Source organism: Diprion similis, chromosome 12 (genome assembly GCF_021155765.1).
Source record: "Diprion similis isolate iyDipSimi1 chromosome 12, iyDipSimi1.1, whole genome shotgun sequence".
Classification (NCBI taxonomy): Eukaryota; Metazoa; Arthropoda; class Insecta; order Hymenoptera; family Diprionidae; genus Diprion; species Diprion similis.
Window position 1 is genome coordinate 10,028,654 of NC_060116.1, and position 15,666 is coordinate 10,044,319.

Consider the following 15,666-nt stretch of genomic DNA (forward strand, 5'->3'; position numbering starts at 1 on the left):
GAAGTGACAGACACCAAATATAACCAGAGACGGACCCCTTGCCAAGGGTGTTTGGAAGTTAGCTGAACGACGCAAGGGTTGCTGGAACCTGCACGCTTCCCATACGTGTGTCTACGTACTGCAGCATTTCGGTCCGGCAGTCGTGAATGCCCCACGATTTACAGAAATTTTACGTGATCCGTTCATCTGAAAGTTCGTCCTTTCGATTCGAGACGCCAATTAATGAAGATATGCTTCGAAATTGATATTGTTTGCAAATCGGCATCGTCACAAATTCTTTGATCGAATATTTGTAGAGGAATAGAGCAGAATTGTATAGAAAATTTCATTCACTTGAAAAACACGTCACGGGATTTAAGAAGAAGAACCCAATCCCGATGACGAGACACGTGTCAAATCTTTAGAAAAATATTCTAATTAGTCTGTACCTATAAAAAATTCAGAAATCGAATGAGATTTTTTTTTTTTTTCCCGACAAGATTTTTCCATCCGATTAGCTCATTTTTGTATCATGCGATCGTAGGTGTATATAGAAGAGCTCGTTGCGGGTGAGAATATATCTCGACTTGAGATCAGAGACGTACAGCGCTATATATATCCACGCGAGCAGTTACGGAGAAAGTAATTCGATCTGGAATCGGTAGCCGTTGGATATAATATATATCGGTGGAGGATCACGGGTAGTAGCTCGCGTGTCACGGAGATTTATACTTGGTTCGCTAATGCGCTGCACGATTTCTTCCTCTTCTTCTTCTCGTTCAGGCTTTCCGAAGATTGGGCGAGGAGGTGCAGGATGATGGGTTGTGGTTGGAAGGTGGTGGAAAGTACAGTTCCAGGGCATTTCCTCACCGAGTGAAATACGCCCTGCAACCGATCCCTGCCTGCCGATCTTTCGCAATTTTAATAGACAAACTTCACACACGGTTATAATTATTACACGGTTATAACGATCACTATACAGTAAAAGAGCGACTCACGGTTGGACTACAAGAAAAACGTGTGTATTTTCATTTCCCCACGTATCCTTCGACCGCGTTTCCAATTTGCCGTTGATTTAATGAACGCTCGATAAATTAGAGGCTGAACCAAGAACGAAGCCGAGGTCCGTTCGATCCTAGACTCTTCTAATCCCCCATGAAGTTCAGCCACTCTGCGGCAAGACCGCGAAGACTTTTTTTCCCATGTCCATTTTTGCATAAAAAAATTCTCACCGTCGAAGTTTCGCACGACCCCTTGAGGCCGCGGTGAAGGTGAGGAAGTAAAAAAACCCAGCGAGCGAAAGAGAGAGAGAGAGAGGAAATGAGATGAGAAAAAATTTATTCCGGGGGGTAACCTTCCGCTAGGTGCTAGGTGTAAGTCTATGGGGCCCCGCGATGGGATGTGGTACGCGACCGTCGAACGGACCCCTTGGTTTTTTATGGGAAGGATATCGAGCGGGCTTAAAGAGCGCAGGGAAGGCCGGCCCAGGAACTCCTAAACGAAGACGGAAGTAGCGTATAAAAAAGCTTACGGTACCCCAAGTGGCACAGATTCTCCTCCCAGTGCAGCGGAAGGTGAAAAAAATGTATTAGAAAAAATTGAAATACTGCTAGGTTGTTAGCCGAGATGAGGGGTGTGCGCGCGCTGCCCCCTTCTGCCCCCTTCCCGCCCCCAGACAAAACTTTGGCAAAGACGGGTGCGCGGCTGCCCCTCTATTCCCTGTTTTGAAAATTTTTTCAAAAAATCCAACAATTTTCGTGTGAAAATTTTTACCCATCGACGCAAGTAGCGCAGGGGAGAAAGGGCAAGCTGCGTGCTCTACGATCGTGAAAACGGATCGAAGACTTTCGAGTACGTGAAATTTGGGGGTTTTAGGAAGATATTCGTAAGTATATTTAAAGTAACGAAGTTTGAAAATTTTCGGATTCGCTATACTAGGAATTGCGTCGTATGTCAAGAATAAAAAAGAATACGGATAACGGAGGAATAAAAGAAGAAGGAAATTGCAGAGAACGCGGAATGTGAGAAGGGCGTAAAAATAGTTTTGGCGGTCGGTTCGTTAAATTCACGACAATCGAAGTCTTATCAAATTCTATCTGGAAAAAAGGCCGGTCTCCCCTTTCACGTTTCATTCAGTCTTTCTTAGGGACCTTCAACTCTATAGTTGTTCGGCCGAGATCTTAAACGCGAAGGCTCAAGCCGTTACCCCTAAATCGGAGGCCTTCGGGCCCTCAAGTCCCCACCTCGCCGCCCCTTCCGCAGTGGCAGATGGCCAGCCAAGGGGTAAGAAAAAAATGTGAAAGAAAAAAAGGTTTATAAAAAGGGAATGAAAAAGCACGGGCTGGGCAGGGGATGATGCCCAGGAACCACGTGTGTTCTCTTAAATTCGTGAGACCATTTCGTCTCCCGATGGACGCCGAAGGAGGCAGCAGATTTTTCGTCCTTTGATCAAATTTCGACCATTCACGTACGAATGCTTTTTTTTTCTTCAACTTCTCTTTCTCACAATCTTCTTCTTCTTCTTCTTCTTCTTCTTCTTATTCCTACTTTTGTTTCCTCCTTATTTTACTCGGCTTTTCTCTTTTCTCGGCTTCTTATGTACGCCCCGTACGCACAGCGAGACTCTCTTAATCTGTCCACGAGCTCACGAAACCAAGAAGATCAAACTTTTTTGAGTGGACCGTTCGTTGACAAGACGGCGTAGGTATAATTTAAAAACACTCGACTCCAGTTGCGGGTCTCGTTCATTCGGATCGGCTTCAAGACTTTGCCTTCTTTTTTTTTCTCTCTTGCTGTTTATTCGAGAACAAAAAATATGTCCCATTGTACCCCATCTTTAATTTCTCTATATTACCGTTGCTTTGCGACCTTTGTCAAACGTGCCATGTGCAGGTGAACCTGCCCGAAAGCAAAGGGAGTCGCAGAGAAATTTTGCCGAGAAAGAAAAAAAAATTGATAAAAAGAGAGAGAGAAAAAAAAAATGTAGCGGGTGAAAAAAAAAATCGACTTTGCCTTTTCCAAACAGGTGCGTTAATTATTAATATGTATAATATTCGCTAATAATTACCGCGGGCTGTATATGTAACCATTTTTATCAAGGCCTTGTATTTATTTAATTTAACATATTGCACCGACGTACGAGCTTTGAATGAGACTTTTTTTCCAAATTGAATTGGCAGCCGGCATTGTAAACGAGGAAGAATATACGGTGTGTTCTAATTTCGAGTTTCCCCGGAAATGGCCGGCAGATTAATACCTGTCCACTGTAGAATATATCCAGTATAGGGGTTCGCCAATTTAAAAGCAATTTTCTCGAATCCCTTGAATAAGACGAGGACAAGGAAGAAGAAGAAGAAGAAGACTAAAAAGCGGAGGAGGTGAAAGCGAGGTGAATAGTAAAAAAAAAAAAAACACAATCACCTCTTCCCACGGTTGGTCAGCTGGTCTGCGCTAAGATGCGCTTAGTTGTTTTTTTTTATGAATTTCGATTTTTCTACCTGAGTCCATCCTGGGTCATCCAAGATCCAGGATAGGTAGAGACTCCGGACTTAGGATCCTTTACAGTTACGCAAAAAGATCCTGCAGCGTGATAAAAACGAAAATTTGTGCCGCACCGTCGTGGAGGGAGGAAGGAGATAATAAGTGAATGATTACCAGATATTTATTATCCGGAATCATTAACCTCTCCTAAAATTGAACCTCACCACGTAGGTATACAGAGCTAAAATTTTTCCCGGTAACATTTTCCGCAACACCTGCTCCTCGCCACTCGATTGAGAAGTGTGCAGGTTACGGGGTTACAAGAAATTAAAAAACAAATAAAAACAGTAATAACAGAAATGAAAATGAAAGGGAAAAAAGGAACAATCACGGGTTCCTTCGGGATGAAAACGAACTACACATCGTCCTAGCGGGACAAAGATCTTCTCGGAGATTGGGCAATGTGCAGAGCCTTGGCTTTGGACCTGCTCCAGGCTTCTGGTGATAGATAATTGCCTTCTTGGTGACCCGAGTGGTTTCCACGAATCGGAGTTTCTTCTGTCCAGTCGATCCTCGCTCAGTCCTTTTCCCGTTTTTCCCCTTTCGGCAAATTTAGCGTGAATTGTTGCAACAACGAGTTGCGGGGCGAAAGAATTGGGAAGAAAAATTGGCAAAGCTAGTGGTAGCCTGTCGACTAATGTACCCACACGAGACCCGCCCACGGCTGGTAGATCCTCTTGGACGTGGTGAAATATTACGTGAACCGTGGTGAGCGTGAATTCAACGAGCTGTATGCCGGGTCAACTGGCAAGCGATCGCGGACGGACAAAGAAGCGTATTTTTTCGCCTCTGGCTTTCGAAGGAAGTGATGCATTTTTCGCACAGTTAAAAATAGTCGGACGGTGTCGCGGACTGGCCAAGGGTCAGTAACTCCTGATGCACTCCGTGGGTCAAAAATAGCCCAGTATGGGGGAAAAATTATTTTTCGTGCTAGAGACACGCGTGCGATTTGCGTACGCGACTCGTTAGACTGTGCGGATTATTTGCACGGAAATTTAAGGGACTAGCTGAACAGATGTAATTGACGATATTCTCCGACTGCACTCGTTAAAACGCACCGTAAATTATTCACTGCCCGTTGTGACTTGGAAGTAACGTTAAAATACTTAGTTTCGATGATTCTTTATCCCTAGAAAGAGTAAAAGAAGTAATAAAAAAAGTCTTCCCCGGTGTTGCAAAAAAGTTGAAAAGAGTATAATCGTTGCACAAATCTGCTCGGTGAAAGGAGAGGAGGAAAAAAGGAATGAAGGGGAAAGAGAAAAAAAAATCCTTCAATCGATCTGGACTGACCGTTTGGCATTGAAGGAAGTGTCATTGACAATATCGGAGGCAGCAAAGAGATGCAGCGGAGATTTTGTTCTGCAGCGAGAGTTCGGTAGATCGGATGGCGGGGTGGAAGGTCCGATTTTGCACCGTCAGGTCTCGGATATTATTCACGGTGCCGATCTTTTGTAGAGGGCGCTGCCCGGTTGTCATATTTGCCTATGATGGACGATTTTTAGGAAAGCTAGCAGCGACAACAAACAGATTTTCGGAATGACGTGCAAAATTCATTGATCCTTCTTGCGCCGAACGGACCACATTTGGGCAATTCTGTTGATTATGACCGGTTGGACAACTGTGCGGGCTCCTGCGACTAGCCGGACTTACCGATCTTTCACCTTTTCGAACGAAAGTAGGTATACGTAGGTACGTAATGTTTGACACTCCGCTAACTGCATTGTAGAAATTTTCGCACGGTTACGAGGATCATCTAGATTAACCAGAGTATCCGGATGGAGACGGAGAAAAGAGGCGAGAAGAGGAAGAAACAGCGAATGCAGGGCAACAGGGTCAGCAATAATTCGTCTCGGAGGCGAGAAGCCGCGCGTTAACATTACTAACCGTCGTTAATAGTTTTAGCCGCGTCAGAAATTGAGAAAATTTCTTGGTGTGAGGCTGGAAATTATCAGGAGACGAGAGGAGGAGGGCCGGAGGCTCAGTGGAAGTCTTTAAGTGGTTTGCGAGCCGCGAGCGCGGAGACAATCGAGTTTAAAATTTGTAATGAAATTAGGAGGGGCGCCCTCCCCCGATGCCTTCCGCGATTGCCTCTGGTGTTTGTTGCCTTTGTGCGGAAAATGAAAAGTAAGACGCACTAAACCGAGAGAGAAATGCTGCCAGACTGGAAGCCACGTGACGCGGATTCAGTTGGATAGAAATAAAACGGGGATTGTCGCGAGAATCGCTGGATTTGAGGAGCTGGTTGGCTGTCCGAAGATCGATGATAGTTTTAAGTTTATACAGGGATAATCGTGCACTGATTATTTATTAATAATTATTAATCCTCCGCCGGCCAACGTGGACGATATCGGCTACCCTGACTTTCCCACTTATCGGTGTCCCGGGATTTTTTAATTGTTTAAGAATCTCGACTAATTAACTAATTGAAAATTTCACCTCAAGTGGGGGAAAAAGATCCCAGGACGAAATCATCCATGCTGGCCAGCAACGTCAGTAAAAGAACCACATGGCCGAGGGAAGGTTAAAAAAAATAAGCTACCGAGACCTCTTTAAAAATACGAAAATACAAAAAGCACCAGAGTTTATAAACTGAAACTTGGATATTTACGGTAAATTCTGAATCGCTTTAAATTTCTTGTAAATCTAATAAGTCTCGACTGATTTCTCCGATTTCGTACAAACACTTTTTCTTTCGTCATTTCGGCATCGTTAAATATTTAATATAATTGCTACAAGTCATCGGATTACGGCCAACAAACAACTTTGAAAATCGACATCGCCTAACGTAATTCAAAAGCGTAAATATTTCCATGCGGAATGTCGAAGAATCTCTTTCCTGAGAGTAACCCCCGGCAGGTTTGCCTGGCGTCCCGCAGAGGGATCAGGACGCGAGAAAAACGGATTCTGACAAATTGCCGTAGATAAATTTCAAGATTTCTAGTATACGTTTTAAAAAACCAGGTGCCTCGTCCGATCCGCTCGGATGGTGGGTCCGTCTAATCGTTTTACTCACGGGCCCCTCGGCGGGCGGGTTTCGATGCAGCTTCGGGCCCCGGGCCAAGGAAAGTCCACGGACCTTGCGAAATTTTGGTTTACTCAGCCGCAACCGTCCTGGTTTACTGCCCGCCCGTATCAAAACTTTAATTGAATTTTCGACCAAAGCTAAGAAAGATTAGGATCTCTCCCCTTATAGAACGAGGCCGCATATTATTCTAGCTGCCATCGCCCCCCTCCCTTTCTTACCGAATAAGTTTGCTAAATGCCCCTCGTCAGAACTTGCAAAGAAACCGCACAGTGTTATTTCCGCTAAGTATAAGAAAATGGACAGCGGTGGGAGATGATATAGAGACTCGAAGCAGAATTTCAAAGAACCGGATGAAAAAAGACAAAAAAATATTTAGAAATAGAAATAAAAAAAAAAAAAAAAAAAAAAAAAAAACCAATAGCTCCGTGCAGGTAATATCCGATAAGTCGGTGAGCACGAAGGTGCACACAAATATCGTCGCAACGTCATCGGATAAACGGCGTTCCCTGCAATGGCTAGTATACGGCCGTCAATTTTGTCCCACTGCGGTAAATACGTGTTTGCGAAGTACACATTGTCGGGTCCGAGGTGATAATACGTAACAAGGTGGAAGAGCGAAGCAGACCACCAATTAGAAACGTGACTTGTTTAAAAATGATAACAAAATTATGAAGGATTGGAAAATATTTAAGGAAAGAAGAAGAAGAAGAAGAAGAAGAAGAAAAAGACAAAAAGAAACACGTGCGAGACGGTGGTTCGGTAGGCGGGTATTGTGGTTTGTTCATTTTTCTTTTCTTCTTTGCTAATTACTTGCGGAGCTTTGAGATTCCTTCGTAACTGTCGCGCGTCGTTCTCGCAGGATAACGAGCCGGTGACAAATTACGAGAGACTAGCAAACGCACACACGCAGCAACAGCAGCAGCAGCCATGTGAAGAGGTTTATCCGGCTACTCCCTACCACCCACGAAAAGAATCGTCATACGTACATATAATATTGAAACTAGACTTCTTCCGCGTGTGCAAACAGAAACACCGACCTCGTACATCGATTCGAAACTTGTAACTCGTCGCATCCGATGTCCCGGTTGCTCGATACCGTCCGACCTTATTTTCACGACGAACCTACATTTTCATTCACACTAATTAACCAGCACGAATTTATTTTTACGAGAATATATAATATATATTTATATATGTATACACATATACATACATACAAACGATGAGGGTCAGATCGAATTTTATCTTTTTGCCTCACCTGTCCCGAGTCCTCTTCGCCATGCGGGTGCGCATGGGGCAACTTGACCACGGAGTACAGTCATCAAAAAAATATCACCCCGCGTTGGTGATGAAATTCGGTGAAAAAATCTTAGCGTTAAAGATTTTTGCAATATTTTTACATCGGATTCAACGGCGGAAAAAATTATTAGATACTCGCTGTTTGGCGGTCTATTTTATAAGCGGTTAGTTGTACATGACATACTGCTCAAAGTTATGTATGTCAGATACGTTTGCAGCAGGTGACAAGACGCTTAGCGATCACTCCGTAATATAATATTAAAGAATTATGAATAGTTTAAAATAAGTAAAAAATTTGGCTGAGAAAAGCGTCTTCGGACGGTTAAAAAATCGGTCAATCAAGCTTGTTGAATATTGTAAACGTTGCTTGGGTTGAAATTTTTTCAAAAAGTTACAGAACTTGCAATGAAATAACTCAAACTTTTCCTCAAAGACCTGAATCATCCAGCTAGGAATGGTCTTATTTTTCGTACCTCGGATCTGGGTGTTTTTCGACATTGACTGTACTCGCTGCCCGCATGCGAGAAGTGTCATAGGTGCGGACCCAGAAATGAATACGTACCTACGTATAACGTACGTTTGTCTGGCTGTTGAGTCCGTGTGCTAGAAACTCGACAATGGGACACATGTCAAAACAATAGGTACACAGGTGTAGAGCTAAGGTAAAAAGAATTGTTTCGTTGCGTCAGAACCTATTTTTTACCAATTGCTTCGAAAAGGGAGCGTTCACGTGTGTAGGTATCCACGGATATGCGCACACGTCCAACGTCATACGTGATATGTAAATACGTATAACGTGCACGACGGTTGTGCTTGTGAAACTTATACACTTGTTAATCATTTTCCATCCAAATTGCTGAGTATTCAAGAATCGAAATGAGCCATGTGTTTTACACGTACGTTATACGGAAGGTCGTCGTGCATTGACGGTACGTCTTTGGCGCCTTCTATCCTTTTCCCACTTCATTATTACAATGATTCGGTCACAACAATATGCCGATGACGATAAGTTCATTCGATCTGAGTCTGGCCTATAACGAAACAGCGTCTTTCTGCCCCCTTTCGAATGTGCAATCCAACGATTTGCCGGAAGACAATAATATCATGCGTGCCTCAACCGATACATCGCAACGTAACAGGTCGAATCGCGTGCTCTTCAACCGCGAGCAAACGATTGACCAATAATTCGACGTCGACCATCTTCTCATTGTTACACAGACTTTTGTCGGTCAAATTATTCGCCCGGATTGCGTCCGCCGCAAGAGAAAGGCGCGATAGGTTTCGTGACATTTTACTCTAGTAACTATTTCATACAGATATATATATATATATATATATATATATATATTATACATATACTCGCACAGCTGAGGTAACCGCCGACTTGCAGGGTACCTGGACGTTCCTTCCTCGCCGATCGTTTCGTGCAGGATACCGATTACGTCAGGAATAAAAACGAACAAACAAAAAATAAAAGGCAAAAATTCTCATTTTTTATAAGAATATTTAAAATTTGTCAAGGAGCTTAAATGTTCTCGCACAGAACTGAGTAGAAAACCAAGCAAGTTGAAAGCAATTTCAATCGGATTTTCTACTTTTCATTAGATACATCATAGAAGTTTACTCCTTTTCTCAAGTGTTAAATACCCCGAAGACGATCTTCCGAATTGTAAATCATAAATCTAGTCATCGTTGGATTATTGGACAATGATTTCGTTATTGCCTTGTTAAGTTTGTCGCAGAAACAACGTACCCCAGTGGCAAAAAAGGTGCGATTACCATGCGTTTAACGACATGAGCCACAGTGTTACCGGCTACTTTTCAATTTGTAAAGATACATATGAATGTGTAACGAGTGACGGCTGGGAGCCGGGCGCCAAAGAGAGAAGCGTATATACGATGCCCTAGGAAGATAGACAAGGAAGAAAAGAAGAGGTCGAGAAAACTAGGCGCACCATTGCATCCACGATACACGGACAGAGGGAGGGAACGGGTGTAAGAAATTCCTGCACCAGGTCACTCCTCGACGACGTTCGGGTACCGAGAGCGATTCGGAGGAGAGACACACGCCTGTGGTGTGTTATACACATACGTGTAAACACCGTTCGCGTACCCACCTACTATCGGGGACGAAGTTGGGTTATACGGATAGACTAGCCAGCCAGCCAGCCAGCCAGCCAGCCGACCGACCGGCCGACCCACAGAGATGCAGACGGACCGAGAGCGTCGGCGAGGAGAAGAGAGGAGAGTGAGAGAGAGAGAGAGAGAGAGAGAGAGAGAGAAGGCGGAGGAGGGGGCGAAGCGGGGACAAAAATGACAATCATCGTCATTTTAATAATATGCAAAGGTATATAGTCGACTTCTCCGACTAGCAAGTGTTGGCACAATGGAGTTATATAATGACAAAGACACGTCGGGTCGACCATACCTTTCGCTTGACAAAAGGCGCGGCGTAGGGTCATCCTACCGGACCGGAAGATGTTTTGTCCACCCTGGACAAATGTCACCGATAATGTCTTTAGACATCGGCTCGTAAGTCAAAATACTCTTAGACTCGTTTTCGAATGACGAACACCTTCCCGCTACACGGTACGCACGCGTTTACTATGCCCACGGTATAACCGTGTCCTCTTCGTCGTGTATTCCTGCACACCCTGCACCTACACGTGTCTTTGAGGACTTTTTTTTTCACCGCGTCTTCTCTAGTTTCCAACCATCCAAGTTACGGTTAATTTCACCCACTGCGAACCCGTTCATTATTTTTTTTCTCGATCACCCTGCGATCAAGATCTTTAACGTTTATATATGTATACCAGTCTCGAGTGTCTAGCTTGACAAATCACGCGGTATAACGTGTTGAAAATGACGGCTGACAGAATAGTTGTAACTTTCGAATTACACGAGTCGCGATATGTGCACAAGATGCAAGAATGACGCTTTTATCGAAGACGTACATACCAACGGTAGTTGGTACACAGTGAATATACTTTTTTCTGACTGTTAGCTAGAGAATTGATAAACGTGTTGACGTGGAATGGGTTTCGAGGAAGAACATTAATTATTGCACCGATCGGATGATCGGAAGTAAGATTTTGTCGGGGTGCAAGAAAGCGGAAATAAAATTAACACAACGAAGGTAAGAAAAATCTTAGTGTCCGTATATACGCAGGCGAGAGTTGCAACGAAGGTGAACCTGCTTAAAAATTCAGTCAATAGCTTCCCGGCGGGGATAACATTTAAATGTATGTATTCATACGCTCGTGTATTGCTTTGACGAGAGGTGTGGTCAAAATTATTCAAACTGACCCGGACTTTTTTTTCTCGCTCTCCCGTTCCCCGTCTCTCCTTCTCCTTCTCTCTCTCGCTCTCCCTCGGAGCATTTTTCTTTTCTTTATTTTGCCTTATTCTCATTCTTATTCCTCAACTTTCGGTCTGGGACACTTTCTAGCCCCGCGCAAGAGCTGGCGCACTGCACCCACCCACGTGATATATATTATTTTCATTTATACCTACCATCGGCAGGGTTGCACCTCTGCATTCATTAACAGCAACAAGTATTCCGAACCGTGATCGAGCTCGATATTACATTCATATTCGCACGTATCGCACTAAACACGGTAAACTTAATCACCGCTCGTTTCCACAGTGAAAATTTCCGTCCGTTCAAAAGCCGATGTCCCACATTATTAGGTGCATGCAATGTATGCAAAAACACACCTCTCATACCTCTCCAGGGTCCAAGTCGCATACACGAAACTTGTTTTCAACGTCGTCTATACATATAGCGGCGTGCATGGCGCGTCAAGCCAAGTCGGTGACCAGACAAACAATACCTCAAGACGTATTGTAACCGGTAAAAAGATGCATTCGGCTCATTGTCAGCGTCAGAATCTAGCATAAATATTATACCCACACATTAACGAGATGCCGTCGCTCCGTAAGCACGCGGGCGACAAAATTTGCCGCGAAAATGCGCCCTCGGCCTTATTCCTCCCCTTCTCCTCCTCCTCCTGCCCCCGCCTCAATAAACAAATGGACAAGGGTCGAGGCAATGCGATGCGATGCGACGATCCATAGGATCTATGCTCGGGCATGTTCTCCTAACGGCAGCTATGACATATGGGCAGCGAAAAAAAACCGGCAATACTGATCGATTGGCTACGCGGCATCGGCCTCCTACACCATACGCATCCGTTCTGCGGAGCACACCTACCTATATACGGAAACACCGATCTCAGTTTCTCCGCACACCCGCCGATGTATATTATCCTTAACCTTAAACGGGAAATCGGGCGTCCCGAGTAACAGGAGAGATTATTTTCTCGATCATTCATCCCTGCCGTTATTTTATTCTTGTTATTTTCTTATCCCCCCGCAAACCAAATTCTCATTCTCAAACTTCTTCTTCCGCTTTCTTCTAATTCCTATCCATTATTCGCCTCTGCCTCAGCCCACTTCGCACGTGGTCATTTACCTACACGTTCCGTACACCTACCGGGTATGTATGTATGTATGTATGTATGTATGTATATGTACGCTGGTATTGTATTTGCCCAATTCTCACGCAGGATTTCCGGCCGGCTATTTATCCCCGCAGCGGTGATGAAGTCGCGTCGTCGGACCGGCGCGCGTCTTGAATGTAATCTCAAGTGTGCGTAGACTCCAGGACGGACTGCCGATCGGACGAAAGGTTCAAGAGTTCACCGTGTACCTACAGCAGTGGGCTCGTGACGATACTCGTGGTTCGCGAGGACGACCGGCTATCTCCTACACAGCTTAGACGTACCTCGCTGCCTCCTTTGTTGGGTCATACAATGAGGTAGGAGGTAGGTACCAAGGTACCAAGACCTGCATGTGCAGGCATACGCGTCTCGCTAATTCGTTCGATCGTCACCGATGCTTCTTTGTACCTTGACGTGTTTTCCCATTTTTGCCTCCTTCAGCAGCGCGCAAGTAATAAAGTAGATCCAGATACAGGCACGTGATATGCTCTGCATATCCCGACGACATAATAATTATTCCAATAAATCTAATCGGAAAGCGAGCTCTTCGCTCTTCGCTCTTCGCTCGCCGGTTATCCGGATGTTTGAAAAAGTTCGCAGTTCGAATCGCGGCATACGTATATTCCGAGTGAGTGTGTGTGTGCGCGTGTATCGTGCACTTCTAACGCCACTCGAGTCTGCAAGGATGTGTACACACGGTTAGAGCCGAGCGGATAGATGCCTTAAGACCGTGAGACTATGCCTGCCCTATATTGAGAACGTACGAGAGCACGACTCCTGTGTTTGTGCCGATGTCTTTTAAACTCCTGCCCCCCATTCTAGGCCGCGATCCGAGCGAAATATAGGCTGCGAGGCGAGATTTTGAATTTAAAGGCTCGCAAGATATCGCGGTCGATGCTTAGGAGGCAAAATTAGGTCTCCGATCGGTCAGAGGCTTCCTCGTGCAATGTCGCGTCAATTTGTAACCTTTTTGCGAAGTCGTTGAAAATTTCATGTCATCGGATCAAGATTCGTGAATATAGACTCGAAATTGGGGTAGTTTGATGTTTTTTTTTTTTCCTTTTGCTTTTTTGAAACGGTAATCCATTGTTCTTAACGACAGTTTTTGAGCAAATGACAATCAAGGCGAACACGGTAGAACCGAAATGGCGAGATCGGATAGCGCGTAAAGTTTGCGAAAGATTAGGATCTAGGGTTTGGCGGTAAAGATAGTCGGTTATAGTTAAAGGAGTCGAGCGTCGAGTCTCCAGCGGCTATAAGGCGGTGAATATATATATATACACGCGACTAGAATAATAGAAATACGAATGGAAATAGCACTAGACGACGACGGTTGGAAACGGCGAATAAAAATGAACAAAGCACATTACACGAAATCACAATGTTTAATGAAAATTGCCGAGTCCCGGTTACCCGAGGCTGAGACTCGAGGCCGGATTTCTCGGTGAGGATGAGAAGAGCCGGGAGGCTGTCGCCTCGTGTTGCTGGACCGGGGCAAAATCGTGATGCGACAAAGCGGTATTCAGATTGCACTCTTAGCGGTTTTGCCCATTTTTTCACCGGAGGGAAGATGTCTCTAACCACTGGTCAGAAGCCCGGGCTCGAGAAGAAGAAAGGCTCCGGCCTTCTGCGTCGTTCCTATTCACTCGAGTATACGGATGCTGTATTTTCATCTGACATTCCGCCGTTATGACTCCCACCCTCTCCTCCACACGTGGCGGACACATTTTCTCTCCTCGTACGTGTCGCTCCGGTGTTAAACACGTACGTGGCTCACCTCTTCCGGGCATCCAGATTTCCGATGAAAATCTTCCCAATTCCGTATCATCTTATTACAAGAAGTCGCCACCAAAGCCATGATCAGGGTTTCTATTAAGGTGCAATTTGTACGACCATTTTTTATAAAGCGGCGAGAAGCAGTCGGTCAAAGTTACAATCGCAGAATAGTTTTTTGAACTGCAATTATACATAACTTCCTGCGAATTGATACGTCGATCAGGAACGTCTTACAGCCGAAAAATCGTGGAGAAGTAAGAAGAAAATGTTGAATTGAAACGATTTCTTCTTCTTCTAGTAGTTATCGCGGATAACGATCATTGGAATTAAATTCCCATAATGCATAGAAATGATCGAACATGGGTAACAGAAAAGCAGAAGAAAGTTACGGTACAGATTGCTGTATAAGGGGGGCGAATGAAAAGGAAGAAAAAAGAGGAAATGGAAGAAGAAGAATAAGAATAAAAATAGGGAGAGCGCATTTGCGGTATCGGCGCTGGGGATGTTCCTCTGAGATCGACCAGCCAGGCTGTTAGATCGGTATCGCACACGGATGTATCATACGTCACGACACGTGAGAATACGACTGCAACACTGTCTGGCACGAGTAGATCTCGCCTTCCACGTAGGTAGGTGGTACTGATATCCTCACCTATGCCGAAGAAAACGGTTGAATCATCTCTCGCGTTCACAGAGTACGTGGATCGGTAGGTACGTTGGGCATGCATAACACGAATCGGCGAACGATCGAAAGTGTAACGAGGATATTTGAAATCTTTCGGATGAAACATAAGTTGATTATTTATACATACCACAAGCTGCGGATCGGTTTTACTACATAAAGTGTATGACACTGTAAGATCGAGGCGAAAAATTGGCGATACACAGATCGAAAACAGGAGAACCGCATTCATATGTAAATTGGAGTGGGAAAAGTTGAGGAACAAATTTTGAAAACAGGGCGAAATTCCGCCCGGAAGTAACGCGCCAACTCTGCAATTTGACCGATTCAACGACTGAATAGAATGATCTATCGAGTGTGCGACGCGGGGTTGTGAAAAATGGATCAATTTCTGTTTATCAATCCGCAGTTAATGGCCGCGGATCATGATCCTTCGAATTTCCAATCCGATTTCGTCAACGATTACCTCGGCTCGTTTCCACCGCGTGAAAAACCATCAAGTGAAAATTAATTTTCGCTTCGATCGTTGCTTTAGCACAGAAGTCGGCGTTGAGAGGACGGGATCTATGCGGAGTCCGCGAGCGGCGAGGATCTAGCCAAAGTGAAAGTTAGATGTGTGGGCACGAGATGCGCACGAATTCATTTTTTCGGCCTCTCGCAACGAAGAGGAGAACTGAATTTTTTCGCGTCTCGTTCCCATGTATCTGGCCTATATGGCCGGCGCTCCACCGCCATGACACACAGAGAGACAGACACGGACAAACACCGATAAGCAGATACTCGCACACGCGTTCGCACGGATTAATGCAGGATTCGCGATGAGATCCACCGCCGCCGAGTCTCGTGCAGTTTCTTGATCGGCA

At 44.8% G+C, this 15,666-nt stretch overlaps 1 protein-coding gene across 1 annotated transcript in view; it reads right to left on the bottom strand.

Annotated features, from left to right (window-relative positions):
- LOC124413535 (B-cell lymphoma/leukemia 11A) overlaps nt 1–4,877 on the bottom strand; it is a 33,194-nt gene extending 28,317 nt beyond the window's left edge. Inside the window, exon 1 of the mRNA XM_046894194.1 lies at nt 4,810–4,877. Within this exon, the coding sequence (XP_046750150.1) occupies nt 4,810–4,834 (25 nt within the window). The 5' untranslated portion in view covers nt 4,835–4,877. The remainder of the gene's footprint in view (nt 1–4,809) is intronic.
- Between the last annotated feature and the right edge of the window lie 10,789 nt (nt 4,878–15,666).